Below are 15,799 nucleotides of genomic sequence, written 5' to 3' on the forward strand. Positions count from 1 at the left end.
TCATAAGATGAAAACACTGAGATATCCTTAAGATCTTATAATAGCTGCTGTACTGAGTGAAGTTACAAAATAGACTCTTAAAAGTTTGTGTTGCTGCGTCAAGGATCATTTGAGGTGAATTATGAGTCTTTCGGGGCTTTTGTGTTATCATACTTAAAAATGAAAGTTAGCTCTGTTGCTTTGAGACCGAGAGAAAGTGTTAAAAGTCGTGCCAGAAAATACTGCATAGCCCTCAGCACGCACCGCTGTGCTGAATAATGAAGGATACATGAGGATAAAGTCAAGATGCTTTCAGTAAATGAGCGCTCATTGGATTCTTTTTAATGTTTACCAGGGTCGAGTCAGCTCAGTGCATTTATTAAGACTTTATGCTGTATTTCACTGCAGCAGGAGAGAGTTTTAACCTTTCCTTTACAAACAAGTTGTTAGATGAAGTTCTTCCTCTGGACGTGCACAGCAAGATGTGATGGTGACCTTCAGTCCGCCGCTGTGATGGAGCACTGAGCAGAGGTGGAGAGATCGCTCGGGGCGTGCAACACAGTTTGAATCTTTATCAGTGACTGTGTCTTCCCAGAATCCTCCTTGGGAGTCACTGAATGATTACTAGTCTGCACAGGTTTTATTTTCGACATACAGCGGCTTCCACCTTTGACTTTTAACCAAGAAACTATGTATTGTCCACCACAGCTGCTCTGTTCATTCCCATCTACATCCATGCAGTTCTGTAACTGCCAGCTAACAGTGTGTGTGTGTGTGTGTGTGTGTGTGTGTGTGTGTGTGTGTGCGTGTGCGTGTGCGTGTGTGTGTGTGTAGAAAATGAGTTGTGGAAACAGACGCCTGCAGTAACTCCTCCGACTTTGCTGTTTTGTTGATGTGGAACAGCTAAATGCATCAACTTTATCTAAATCTATAAAATATATCATTTAAATATAGTTTACTTTCACTCTCTGTTTGACAATAGACCTGTTTGCCGTCAGATGTTTGGCTTGGAGTCAGAGCTCTACGTTCACACGTTTATTCCAAACTGGCCTGACCCAGTTTAATTCATTCTACTCGGTGTTACCGCTCTGCAGAATACACACTGAGTGTGTTTGGCAGTATATTTAGTTAAACCAGTGTTGAAATAGCCTCTGTCGCTACTCAGTGAGCCAAGGCTTTATATAGACTGTGTTAGTGTTCACAGTCTAAACTCATTACCCAGCTTTAGACACAGAATCTGACCGCCCAGAGAGAGAGACGGGACCAACGAGTGACACATACAGAGAGAGAGAGAGTTGTGTTTAAATAGTGACAAATTAACTGGGAGCCACACAGTAACGTCTCACTGTGGGGCTTTTACTCTGATGTACAGCTCCATTTAAGCCGGCAGAGTTTGAAGTGGATGGCCATATATTTGTGGACATGTGCATTCATGAACGTGCGTGTGACAGAAATATAGACAAACATGATGGAAGCAAATGCCCTTGAATTTCCATAGTGTTGATGAAACACGTCCTCAGTATTACTATCAGTTAAGAAGGTGGTAGTGGTTGTAATAAAAGAAGTGTTAACCTAAGTGTAAAAGGATGGAGAGTATGGAAAATACCTTTATTTGCTTTCTCTATGTTATGCTTTCTCTATGAAGCTAGCGTTAGCCACCTGTTGGCTTAGCTCAGCATAAAAACAGGAAACAAGGGGAAAAAGCTGAGGGTAACAAAATTCACTTACCAGCACCTTTAACTCAGCCTCATTAATAAGTAAAGTCTTGTTTGTCTGATTCATGGGGGAAAAAAAAAAAAACATGTTGTGGTTTTGTGGGTGGGTTATGTGGCAGATTTGCTCACCTGGCCAGTGACTTCCTGATTCATGGCTAACAGCTTATATTTATTCTACATTCATGCCATAGTGTCTTGTACGTTTATCGCTGAATAAGCATGTTTCTCCAAAAGTTGAACTACTCCTGTGATGTAGTGGGAGCCTAACAGTGGTGGTAACTGTAGCAGTAGCATTAATGGCTATAGTTGAGTTGATTACAGGGTGTTTTTTAGTTTAAGCAGGTGACCCTTTAAAACATCGTCAAAGTTAATTTGGAGTCTCAGCTTGTAGGTGTTTGTATGTCTGTGTGTTTGGGAGCAGTAGGCCATATGACTGACAGCAGAGAGGGTGAGAATCACTGGTCGACCCCCCCCCCCCCCTCTATATCTTGCCCCGTTGTTGACATATAGCCAAGCCCCTCCTTCCCCCCCTGTCTGCACTACACTACACTCCTCCTCCTCCACCTCCTGCACTCTTTGGACGACTGGCCATGGTTTTGGACTCTTCCCTCCTCTCCTCTCCTCTCCTGTCCATCTCCTCCTCACCTCTCCTTCTCTCTCTCTGTCTGTTCCTCCTGGACGTCTGCAGCATCTATGAGGTTTGTCACCGTGCACTTGTAGATCACCTGGATATAGCATATCATAACAGTCATAGTTTTCAAATGAGTACCTTGAGCTATATGCGTTTGATACATGAAAATGTGGCAGCAGATTTAGACAGTTTTACAGTTTTTTGAGCTGCTGAAGGGGATGCACTCAAAGACTTTTCTTCACTAAAGTTTACTTACTTCCTTTGAACAATTTGCATTTTAAAAGCAGTTGGATTGTAGAGATATTGGCTTACAATTTAACCATCTTTTCTGCACTGAATTAGACTTTCCTTTTGTTGCAACCACAAAAATCACCATTAGGACCTATTTTATCCACATTATGCTTGTTGTGACACGGTGCTGCTGCAGGTTGAGATGGTTCCAGAGACACCTGCACTTTTCTTTTGTGAGGCCAGATCTGCTGTGTGTCAATGTGCTGTGACACCAGAATGGAATCACGTTGCTGCACGGACCGTACAGTGAGGAAACAAGACCTGAATCTTCTCCTCAGCTTTGTGTTAACATAAGGTGACAGCGTCTGGGTGTCCACCGAGTGACACAGAGCAGAGGGACAGCGAGAGCAGGGGGGGAACCTGTGGTTGTGTATTGGTGCACATGCAACTCTGTTACCCTGCTACTCTATGTGTGTATATGTGTGTGTGTGTGTGTGTGTGTGTGTGTGTGTTTCTATGCCAGTGCCCTCGCTGAATGAATAGCCTTCTGATGAGCTGTAGCGTCACTGTTTGAGTGTATTCATGTGGAGAAACTTTAAAAAGTTTCAGTCTCCACACAAAAGCCGGCTGTCCCTCTCACTTTTAGGTGCACAATGACTGAGGAGGGAGCGAGAGAGAGAGAGAGAGAGAGAGAGAGCAGGCTGCTGAAATCACAACATGATGAGTAAGCAAAGACCCCGCAGCCGCAAACGTTGTTGTGCCAGTCTGGCATAATTGGTGCAGATTTAACAGATTCAATTATCTGTAAATGAAATAAATCTCATCAGGGGAGAGGTGTTCCCACTGCAGCAGATATGAATATACTGGATAACATTGTAGTCATGCGTGCTACATGTGAGTGACTTGTACATGAGGCCGTTTTCAGGTCAGCAATTTAGTGGCCGACTGACTGAGAAGGTTTAGTTCAATGTCTTGTGACCGGTGCAGCCATGAGAGGGGTTAGAGAGGCTTGTGATGTCTAAACAGTGTCAGCCGACGCTACCTTAATGCATTTACTGCTTGTTTTTTTTCTGTGTGTGTGTGTGCGTGTGCAAATGGGCTCACCCGGGTCTGCAGACCACGCAGGGACTTGAGCGTTTGAAGTCGCAGAGGAGAACAAACATCCTCCTTTCTCTTAAATTTGACATGCACCCACCGATGTGAAGACACACACAGAGAAAAGTGTGAAATTACATGCTTTTTCTTCAGTTGTAGACAGGCATTAAAACACACACACACACAGTGCACATGAGTGTGACAAACCGTGACCGAAGCTTTGAGTCCACTCAGGCTGATTTCCTAAAAGGCCTTGATGTTATCAGGACCGCTCTAAGAGGAGCAGGCAGCTGGACAGGACCCCCGAGACAGGTTTTTATGGCAGACATGAAGTAGAAGGGTGGTCTGTGAGTCTGTTCCCCGTGGGGTTTATCCTCTACTGCTCTTTATTTTAATCTGTAATGACTGCGGTAATTAAGCAATTTAGTTGTAAATACGAAAATTCTTTCAGCATGTTTTCTCAAGCTGGACCGGTGCAGTGAACGAGGGGCAAATGAGCTGTTTAATTCCAGGACCTGGCCCAAGGCCGAACAGGGTCATTAGGTCAGCGACCCGGTCTCAGGGCATGCTCAGACAATTATCTGTTTATTTTTGAAGGAGAGGGGATTCCACGAGTTGTGCTTGTAAAAAGTTTCTGTGAGTGCAGCCAGGCAATGATGAATTCATCTTATGTGTTTATTCATGATCACAATATTCCTAAGGAGTAGTTTGTCCACCAGGATTTCATCCACCTGATGCTCATGCTGTTGTTGTGTGGTGTGAGAGTGTTTTTTTTCTCCTTTCACAAGTGGGGATTTCTGTCCTACAGTGCTGAGTCTGATGCATCAATGTGAAATCTTTACTCCACCTTGTGGTCACTTTATTAAATGTACAAATGAACGCTTCAATCAGTGTGAAAGCAGCAGCAGTGTAACACAGATTCAGTTTGTTTTTTTGTGGCAGGTTTGTATTTCAAAGTCGTGAGCTTAGAATTATAAGGCTCTATTTCCATTTTTTTCAAAATTGAGTTTTTTTGCATAATATCATGCATTAGTGGTCTGTTAATGACTGTGTGGTGTTATTTTTAAATTTTCAAAATTTTTTTTAATTAGTTATTCATAAAATAAAAAGGTTATATCAACCAAAACACAAGCTGAGTTGGAACTTTGATGCTCAATATCTCGGAACTACCCTAAACGGAGATGGAACCCTATAATTCTAAGCTCACAAAGTGGTGAGTTGAGTTTATGATGCAACAGTGTCCAAGTCCGTCGCTCTAGTGTCACTTCTGACCCGACCCGTGTTGAATATTGACCACTTTCCCCTCACCCTGGGCAACCTAACTGGAGCGTGTCAGTCCCGGTCACTGGGTCCAGTCATGATGACAACGGCCGGCTGTCCCGGTGTCCAGGGCCTCTCCATGTCCTCTCTTACCTCTTCTGTTCCTTTCTGACCCTAAATCCAAGCTGCCCCACATTCACGGGCAGCACAGAGCATCCATCCTGCTGGCCCACATCAAAGCTTCACTCATCCCCAAAACCTGCAGGCCCAGTCCCCCTCATTCTCTCTGCCTGCTCCATAATCACAGCAGGTCCCCCTCTCATTCAGCCGCCTCCAATAGGAAGCCAGCTATTAGCAACCTGACCCACTTTTCTGATTGCTAACTGCTAGCACGGCTAATTGGGCCCTAATCACTTCCTAATGGCTGCATTGTTTCAGGCTGCTCTCACTAAATGCTAAACAGGGAGAGAAATGAGAGGCGGCGAGCGGGTGCCTATTTCCAATTAGAGCATGAAAGCTGCCATAAAAAATGAAATAAAGTGGAGAGCCAGATGAGAAAGGGGGTAAACAGGCGGGCTGAGTGTTTAATATTCCATGTAAACGCGGACTTAATTAGACCATATGAATGACAAATAAATATGGATTGAATGTAGCCCCTGTGAATTAAAGCTGTTTGACGTATAAGACCATTTTGCATTGGACAGAATGACTCAGGAACCATCTTCTGTTAGTTTGATGTGCAGTTGAGGATCAAAATAATCTTTTCTTTGGAAAAAAAAAGAATAAAATGTTGTGAGAGAATTCATTTTTATTAGACACTGACACCTTCTCCGTTTCTAAGAACCTTGTTGATTTTTATTAGTAATAGTAGTTTTTTTTTTTTAATAATCTGTTATTTCTATGTTTATAATCTGTTATTTCTATGTTCATAATCTGTTATTTCTATGTTTATATATATACTGTATATACACGGTTGCCCAGAAACTTGGAATACATGATCTCTGATTCTCATGAAATGATTGTGACAATGTGATTTATTCTTGATAGATTAAGTGTATATCTTCTGAAAAACTTCATTGGTCAATCTCTTCCAAACATATCACTGTGAAAATTAAACCTTTATCATATAGCAATAAAAGGAGGAATGTGTCTGAAAACAAAATTATTCCAGCTTCATGGGCAACCATTTGGTGTGGCCTAATATCTGGTGTGGCTTGGATGTTCATGCAGGGGATGTAGACCCTATATGAAACATTTGACCTTCACACAGGAGCCCTTTCTGCTCAGGGGCCCCAGGGCTCAAAGGTTCTCATAGAGTAGATCTGGTCAAGCATGTAGTCACTTGTTCCTTAGAGCCTCATCAGGTAAAAGTCTCAAAAAACAAACTGCATCATGTCCTAGACTTGTAACTGTAAACAGCCGAAGGAAAACAAGTTTGTCTTGTCTTGAGAAAACATGTCTTCAAGGAGTCAACACGTAACACAAATGAGTTCAGATCAGTCTGAGGTGATTTCAGTTGTATGAGAGAGAGGGCAGAACACAGCAGCAGCATTGATTTATTGCCTGAGAATGAATACAGGTCTGTAAGACACAGTGTGTGTGCGTGTGTTTGCACGTGTGTGTGTGTGTGTGTTGGTGGGTAGGTTGCAACGGAACTGTTATGATTCATTCCACCCAGTGCTCCCTGCACGGCCCCTCTCTCTCTCTCTGTCTCTCTCTCACTGGCCGTTGCAGTTTGAATATTCAAATGTAGCTGGTCTGAGCTCTGTGCTGCTGGTGGCTGCACTCTGCACACACACTGACAACCTCAGCAGCCCCTCAGGACACTCTATAGCTTTCATAGTGACTTACTCCAGGAGTTTCATCTCTTCCCTTGCTCATTCAGTCCTTGGTAAGTCTGTTTGCTGAGCTGCTGCTGCTGCAGTTTTGTTCAAACTGTATTTTAAAGCTGTTAATGAATTGGATTTATGAGTGTCTGAGCGTTTGTAACCAGATGTGACCAGACAGTTGTTTCTTTGTGAGGCAGAAGGATGCTGATCAAAATCGGTCCTTATAAGTCCAAGCTTTATAAATGCAGCAGCAGTGCCTCTTGACTTGGCCTGCTTGGCAAGACTTTAAAGCACTTGAGCCTGCTCCTCATTGTTTTTATAAACAGCTTGTGAAGGGCTCCTCTCATTGTTAGTGCTAAGGGGTTTTTAACAGTTCTGGTGACTAGCCCGAAGCAAAGTAATGGCACGTTTGGCTGTATCAACAACACAGGCCACCTCCCGGCCCTTATAAGGCGACTTTGTGTGGGGTCAAAGAAGACTCACCCTCAGCATCTGGTTTCTCTTCTCCCTCTCCAGATCCTCCTCCACTCTGCTTGACTTTTCCTCCTCATCTGCACCTTCATATCTTCAGTGTCTCATAAAATGTGGTCTATTCTGTTGCAGATTCCTCAGAGGGCACGACCTCACAGCCTTCGGTGATGACTGAGCATGCTCCATCATCTGCGGTGACCGTCAGCTCCTCCACCAGCATCCCCGCCGCTACCTCCGCCCTGATTCCTCCCTCATCTTCTTCTTCATCGTCGCCTCCGCCCTCCTCTTCCACGGCCATCCCCCAGCCCAACGGCAACAGCAGCAAGCCCTGGAGGAGCAAGTCCATGAGCTCCAAGCACGCCTCCTCTCCTTCTCCTTCTCCCTCCTCCTCCTCCAGCGCCGCCTCGTCCGCCATGCAGTCGGCCAAGCAGGAGAAAGACGCCTCCTCCAAAGCCGCTCCGCCGACCGAAGCTCCTTCGAAGGCCGTCACTCAGAAGTCGATGCTGGAGAAGCTCAAGCTCTTCAACAGCAAAGGAGGCTCCAAATCATCCACCTCCTCGTCGTCCTCCTCCTCCTCCAATGGGGTCGGAGCCCAGAACGACAACGCAGCCCCGACCAGGCAGGTGGAGAAAGCCGAGACCGGCTCCAACACCGACTTCCCAGAGGAAGACGATGGTAACGTCCGCCCAGGAATGAACGGGACCAGCAATGGTACGGCCTCTGGAGCAGCACCCGCCGCAGCTACCACCGTCTCCACCACTGCCAGCAGCCCCAAAATCGCCCTGAGGGGCATCGCCCAGCGCACTTTCAGCAGAGCTTTGACTGCCAAGAAGGGCTCGGTCAAAGGCCCCGAGAAGGACAAGGACAAGGACAAGGAGAGCAAGAAGGAGAAGGAGAAAGGAAAGGAAGTGGGGAAACGTGGCTCGGTGCCCGACAGGACAGAGCTCAGGGGGGAGGAGCCTAAGGAGGAAGTATCACCTGTTGCTGTAGACACAGACAGCTCAAACAAAAGGACCTCTAAAATAGCCAGCTTCATTCCCAAAGGGGGTAAAGTGGCAAAAAAAGAGAGTTCCACCCCTGCACACAGCGGAATACCAAAGCCAGGAGGCAAAGCCCCGGGAGTCGGGGGGAAGGCCTCCTCAGTGAAGGAGGCGGGGGAGAGGCCCCGGAGCATGCGGTTAGGAGGAGGTCTGTCCATGCACCGCGGGCCCCTGGACAGAGACAGGGACAGCAGACACTCCAGCTCTACCTCCAGCCTGGCCTCCACAGAGGGGAAGAGCAGCGCCGCCCCTGTGGCCGGAGGAGGCACAACACAGAGCACAGCCAGCAACACGGTCAGCGTGCAGCTACCTCAGACCCAACAGCACCACAGCCACCCCAACATGGCCACCGTCGCACCTTTCATGTACAGGTGAGATCACACACCCGTGGGCCGGCCTGACATATCATATTATATCACATAATGACAGTAAGCCCTACGACGGAGTATTAGGGCCACATTGAGAAAAAAACACAGACTTTGAGAAAAGTCATAAATTTACGAGAATAAGGTCGTACATTTCCAATGAGAAAAAAGTCATAACATTACGAGAATAAAGTCGTAAATTTATGAGAATAAAGTCATACATGTCCTACGAGAAAAAAGTCATAACATTACGAGACTAAAGTCGTGAATTTACGAGAATAAAGTCATACATGTCCTACGAGAAAAAAGTCATAACATTACGAGAATAAAGTCATAAATTTATGAGAATAAAGTTCTAAATTTCCAACTTTATTCTCAAAGTTTTTTTTTTTATTATTTATTTATTTAAGGGGGACATTGCACATCAATGAACATAATAAAATGTAAAGGTGCCAGTGTTAGCCAACAGCTAGTTTCAGACTGTAGTCCACCTGGCAAGGTGTTAAAAGCCATTAAAGGGATAGTTCACCCTAGAATGATATTTCGCTCATTATCTACTCACCCTCATGTTGACTAAGGGCTGGAAGAAGTTTCAGATTCCTCCGTGGCTTCTCTGAGTTACAGGGGGTCTTGACGTAGCAGTGCATGTCCATATAACGGTTGCAAAGGGACACCGGAGCTCTTCGTAAAAAAACACACACAAAAAAACATCCAAATACCTCCATGATGCTCGTATGTAATGTCCGTCTTGTGCTGAAGCCCCAAATTGCGTAATTGTCCCGAAAAAAATTAAATAAGTCTATATTTTAAGCTTGTTTGTAGCGGAAGCTTCTCGAAGCTCCTCTTCCTGGTCCGTCCAAATCTCGCGTGATTCGCAGTAACCGCACTGACGCATGCTGACGCCGGCGCAAATCACGCGAGATTTGGACGGACCAGGAAGAGGAGCTTCGAGAAGCTTCCGCTACAAACAAGCTTAAAATATAGACTTATTTAATTTTTTTCGGGACAATTACGCAATTTGGGGCTTCAGCACAAGACGGACATTACATACGAGCATCATGGAGGTATTTGGATGTTTTTTTGTGTGTGTTTTTTTACGAAGAGCTCCGGTGTCCCTTTGCAACCGTTATATGGACATGCACTGCTACGTCAAGACCCCCTGTAACTCAGAGAAGCCACGGAGGAATCTGAAACTTCTTCCAGCCCTTAGTCAACATGAGGGTGAGTAGATAATGAGCGAAATATCATTCTAGGGTGAACTATCCCTTTAAAATGACCAACAAGGACATAATAACAGAATTCATAGAGACAGGAAAAACACAGAAAATCGGTACACAAATTTGAACGTATCCAAACAGAAACCAACAGATAATAAAACTACAAAGAGAGAGAGTTAACATGACACTACTATAAAAAACAAAGAAACAAACGAAGAAACAAAAAAAGAAACAAAAAACAGGAAGTGTAGTGCAATTTAGTAAATTTAGGTGAGATGGGCTGTTTACGATGGGAAAGGAGATGCAACAATGCAAGACCAGAACAGGGTTTCTTGATGGAGTTGTGCTAGGATGGGTTGAGAACACAACAAAACCAAATATAATACAGTGTCATAAAGTGCTACAGTGCGCAAAAAAACTGTCAAGGATGGATAGATGAAATAGGAGTGCAGCAATGCAAGAACCAGAGCAGGGTTTGTGCTAAGATGGAATGAGAAACACAAACAAGAACCAACAACATGTTTTGTCAATATGGCCCTAATACTCCGTTGTAAAGCCCAGATAATTAATTGTCAAAAACAAAAAAAAACATACGAAAACACTTCTACATCTCCAGGAACTGAGAAGATTAGGATGTAGAGCCGATAGTAAAAGATTAAATAAAATGTAGTACATGAAGATACTGCACAGATGTTCATGTGGTGGTCCCCTACCTAAAGAATGTCCACAGGAGGTGTTGCTCCTGTATATGTGTCCTCAGAAAGTACTGCATTATAGCATCTAATAATACTGCTTCAAGTGCTGTAATTTCAACATCTTCAAGCTGGGCTTTCACAAAACAGCAAGAGAGATTCATAAAAAAAGAGATGAAACAAAGTCTGTAAATCACTGCATGTTGCACATCCTCATTATGCAGCTCATTTTCCAGCAGTGACTGCTATTAAAAGCTGACAAATGTTCACAGGACCTAATTTGTTCTGTCTTATACTTGTTAACATGGATTTAAGAAAGCTGTTAATCAGCTTTTTAATTATTATGATAAAAATGATAACACTGGTGTTGTTTGCACTGAATGTACAAGTCAGAGTTTATGAGAACTGTTTTAAGTCTTCACACGTTCTTCCTGACAGCATCTGGATATAACCCATCTGTGAACTGTTAGCCAAGAATGTCACATCTGTGTTTGTTTGTGTGAGTGTGTTTGTGTTTGTGTGTATATTGTGAGTGTGTGCACAGTATCTGGGCAAATATGTGTGGATGCCGCCTGCCTCTGACCTCTGTCCTGGTCCCAGTGTGATAAGGAAGGAGCTCCCCTCTGCCTCTCAATGAGGCCTTTCTAAACCACCACTCATTCGGCCTCTGACACTTCCTGCCCTGCCGCTGCCCCCCCACCCCACCTCTCTACACACTCTGACATGTGGCTAACCATGCCACCTCCACAAAACACCCCCATCCTCAGTGCTCAGGAGCTTCCTCCTCCGCTGTATACCTGTCAAATACCATTACCTTTCAAACACCAGCTGTCAGAAAGAGCATTTGGAGTTTGATCATAAATAAAAGACAATAGAAATATGCAATCAGTGTTTTTTCTCTCATTGAATCAACTAAATAATAAAAGCTACTTGAAAAAATGAATTCAAGCCAAAAAAAAAAAAAAAAAGTACAAATAAGTAAAAACCAGTTCACCAGAAGTTTAAGTGCAGTCATTCATGTGGGGCAGTGTGTGGATTTAGAGTGTGTACAGTAGTCAATAAGGACAAAGTCTGGGATCAGGCAAAGACCAAAGGCTGTGTATAACCACGGCTTTCAAACGTCATCGTCTCAGAAAGCCACCGGCCGGCGCAGCGGCTGCGCTGTATTGATTTTTATCCTTCAAAGATAAACTTTACAGGCATTTGGGGATTAGCAGGTGCTCATTTTGGATCCTGGTCACAAGACTTGAAGCACAGCAGATTTAATTCTTAATCATTTTTATCCCTCTTTCGTGACAATTTGCTGAATATTAGGTTCCCACTAAATGCACCATAATTCAGAATCGATGATTTCACCACTTTGATCCCTCGCACAATTTGTTTCCCCCAGATCCCAAACAGACGGCGAGGGACCAGCAAACACTGACGGCTCCTTCACCAAGACCAGCCAGCCGTCCATCGAGGACCTATCAGGTGGGTGATCGCCTCCTTGATCATAGATACATAACCTGCTCCTCATCCCTCTGGTAAATCTGAGATGGGTTTTTTTTTTTTTGTCGTCTGACTCAGGTGAAGACCCAGAGACCAGGAGGTTACGAACTGTCAAAAACATAGCAGACCTGCGACAAAACCTGGAGGAGACCATGTCCAGCCTGCGAGGAACTCAGGTCACACACAGGTAACCTAACAAACCTGTTGAAGAATTACTTCTATTTCTTTATCAGCTACTTTAGAAAATAGAAATTAAAAAAATAAAATCTTATTATTGAAGAAATAACCAAACAAAGCCGTGTTACTCACTGTAACACTGCAGGCAGGTAAAGGTTTGCTTTTGAGAAACAGTGAATGGAGAACTATGAGTAAAACAAAATACTTCTAAAAGTGACTTTCTAGAGCAACTGCTTACACAGACGTCGTGTACATAATGAATTCCAGCGGAAAACAAAACTCTACTGTTTGGGGATCATCAAAGTGAAGCGCCTTACAATGGCTGCTACGGCTGAGCGGTAAACAGGCTAAGTCAGGCTAACCGGTGGGGATTTGAGTCAGTGACTGAAGTGCCTCATGGTCAGCAGACTGTGTCTGTCTAAGGGTTACAGGTATTCCCTCTGTCTTTCTTCTTGTTGCCCTCTCAGCCTCCTTTTGAGGGACTTTTTACTTTGATCGCCGGGCGTGTCTTTCATGTCGTCTTTGATTCAGGTTTAAGCTCTAATCACGCCCCCCCCCAACCCCCCAACAGAATCCTGACCTCTGCTCCGGCCTTGTGTCTCGCCACTGACCCAGCCGTCTAGATTCAGTTGAGGGTCTAACTGGAGATTATATAGTTTCCACTGTACTTTACTCTTTATTATGACAGTTAACAATTGATAGCTCTTTGTAACTACACTCTTAGAAATAAGAGGTTCTACCAGGAGCCAAAAAGGGTTCTCCTATGAGGACAAGCCAAAGAACCTTATATGGTTCTTATTAGCACTTTTATTTCTAAGAGTGTATGAAACTACAGGCTGAGATTTAATACCAAGTCATGAAGGGATTTATTGAAGTTCCTCAGGTGTCGTTATTCTCTCTGCAGATTGCAAATGTATATTTTTATGTAGTGTTTTGATTTAGGTAATGGGTCTCTCCTGTTCAGATGTGATCACAGACTGTTCCTTTAATGTCCCTCCCCCCTTTGTCTTCTTTTCCACCTTCTCAGCACCTTGGAAACCACCTTCGATGGCAGCGTCACAACAGACATCAGCAGTGGCGGCGGCGGCGGCGGCAGCGGTGGTGCCACCAATAACAGCGGCGGGGGTCGAAGCATCCTCAGCCTCACGTCTACCCGTCCCTCCCTGTCGTCTTGGCGACTGGGCCAGTCCAGCCCTCGTCTGCAGGCGGGCGATGCCCCCTCTATGGGGAACGGCTACGGCGGCCGGGCGGCGGGCGGCCAGGGGGGGCGCTACCTGTACCCCGGGCACCTGCGGCGGCAGCTGGCTGGAAGGGGAGGAGCCCTCTGCAGCGTGGACCTGGAGGACAGAAGAAGCGGGGAAGACATGGACCTGGACGGCATCGCCATGGAGGTCACCGGATACATGAGCGACGGAGACGTGCTGAGCAAGAACGCGTCACGCACTGATGATGTCACCAGCGGGTAAGTGGACGATAGACATTTTTCAGTTTCAGGTTTTTCATTTACTGAAGCTCAAAACTTTTTATGAGCTGATTCCAGCTTCTTCAGTGTTTCACAGAGATTTTACAATTTTTCTGTTTTAAGGGTGCTTATATAAAACAAGGTTTACAGACATCACACCAGTCTCTAAGAACTTTTCAGATTTCTAATTTTAAAGACAATTAATTCAGAAAAAAACTATGTGACTTGATTCGATTAGAATAGATTTATCAGTTATAAAAATGATGAATTTTTAAGATTATATTGTTTATTTTGGGCATGTCAGTTAGATCATCATCATCACACATCATCTTAGTTCAAATAATACAATAACATGGCCGAAAGGGAAAGCGGGAGAAGCAAAAGCTTATCTAGTCCCGCCCCCGTTACCCACAGAATACATTATCTTCATCATACTTTTTTCTATGACTATGATTATAAATGCAAATCATTCTTCTGCAAACATTTCTTGGTCAGACAAAAGCAGGACAGAAAGAAGGAAGTGCTTAAGAGAAAAAAAAACACATGATATAGCAGCCTATATAAATCCAACTAAAAACAATGAGAGAAGAGGTACAACAAAACCTATGTACAAGCCAACCGGCTTCGTTCCCTCCTTGCACCATTGAAATTTGTGTGCTAAATAAATAAACTAAACTAACTAACTATTTATTGAATTGATTTTTTTTTTTTTTTTTTTTCCATATAATTTATTTATTCTGCAAGGTGTTTATAATTGGAGTTCTTCCGTTAGTGGATTAGCACTGTGTGAATTCAGTCTACCACAAGGGGGCAGTAGAGTTACTTTGCTCATGGTCCTGTGCTCCAAGTTCACCGTATCCCACAGTTTAGCCTCAGTAGCAGGAGTAACATTTATTCAGTGCAGCTCAGATCCCACAGGTATCCCATCTCCCAGTCTGCAGCTGCAGAGACACTGATATGGTGATAACCTGTTTATTTGCTCTCTCAAAGCCAGTGTCCATGTTGTAACAGGCCCCCTGCATACCTTGGCTGTCACACTGTGCAATTTAAACTTGGGCTGTCATCGTTATTATCAGATGAAGCTGTGAACGGCGCCAACTCGCCCTCAGATGGCATCGAGAACCCAGAGACAGAGACCAGGACCTGGTTGCAGAGCTGCTTCAATGATCAGTTTCAATTCAGATCAAATAAGAGATTTTAGGGTTTTAAAAAATGCAGCTACACACACACACACACACACACACACACACACCCCTCTCTCTCTGGAGTGGGAATTACTTCCTCTGACCCCCAGTGTAAAAGCACTTATTCAGCAGCCTGGAGGCGGCCGTAGAATTCAAGGAAGCTATAAGGGTTCTTGAAGTACTTTGGTGTGTCTGAACAGACAAAGGCCGAGCCACAGCCACACCTGGACAGGTGAGTGACGTGAACAGGTGAGCAGAGGCGTTTGCTTGCTCTGAAAACTTGATAACCAGGCTGGATCAGAGGCAGGAGCAGAAGAAACGCACAACACATTTAGAAAGAAAATTCCCACAGAGAAATGTGTTGGATGACCGACTGAAATTTAAGATAAACTGACACGGTCAATCAATCACGGTCAAAATTCAGACGTATAAAAAGCAAATTCTCATACTGAAGAAGCTGGAACCTGGAAATGTTTTTGTAGGCCTATTTTTGCTTGATAAATGACTAGAATGATTGATATATGTTCAGATTCAGCAGATTTTATGACATAGAGTGTATTTTGAGCTGGATTTAAATGGCTGAAAAGGAGACCTGGATGGAAACTGCATTGTAACCAGTGTTGCAACATGTTTCGTATGTGTGTACAGGAAATGCTTGGTGTGTGTGTGTGTATACTTGATGCTTTCAGCTACATGAGCCCAAGAGACCAGGTGATAGATGTCTGTCAAAAATGAGCTTTTTTTTTATTCAAATGGGAGCGGATTGACTCGATTAGGCTCCGTGTGATGGTGGGGGGTGCAATACGTACGAAGCATGTCTGTGTTCATGTGAGGAAATGTGTGTGAGGGTAAAAGCATGTGGGTGGGTGTATGGTGGGTGGAGTTGCCCTGTGGGTTAACCATTTAAAACTGACACGGGCGGATGAGCCCCCTCCTCCTCTGCATCCTCAGGCCGTTGAG

At 44.4% G+C, this 15,799-nt stretch overlaps 1 protein-coding gene across 13 annotated transcripts in view; it reads left to right on the forward strand.

Moving 5' to 3' along the window:
• Positions 1 to 15,799, forward strand: part of nav2a (neuron navigator 2a) — a 253,595-nt gene that overhangs the window by 182,698 nt on the left and 55,098 nt on the right. For 11 of the 13 annotated variants that reach the window (XM_085771114.1, XM_085771084.1, XM_085771099.1 and 8 more), the window contains 4 exons: positions 7,344 to 8,622; positions 11,916 to 11,998; positions 12,095 to 12,203; positions 13,221 to 13,655. In XM_085771114.1, coding sequence (XP_085627240.1) covers positions 7,344 to 8,622; positions 11,916 to 11,998; positions 12,095 to 12,203; positions 13,221 to 13,655 — 1,906 coding nt within the window. Of the gene's footprint in view, positions 1 to 2,263; positions 2,393 to 7,343; positions 8,623 to 11,915; positions 11,999 to 12,094; positions 12,204 to 13,220; positions 13,656 to 15,799 lie in introns of those variants that run through there. The other 2 variants (XM_085771183.1, XM_085771174.1) reach the window with 2 other exon arrangements.

Source organism: Trachurus japonicus, chromosome 3, assembly GCF_045865225.1.
Source record: "Trachurus japonicus isolate A0001 chromosome 3, Traja_1.0".
NCBI classification, from domain to species: Eukaryota; Metazoa; Chordata; class Actinopteri; order Carangiformes; family Carangidae; genus Trachurus; species Trachurus japonicus.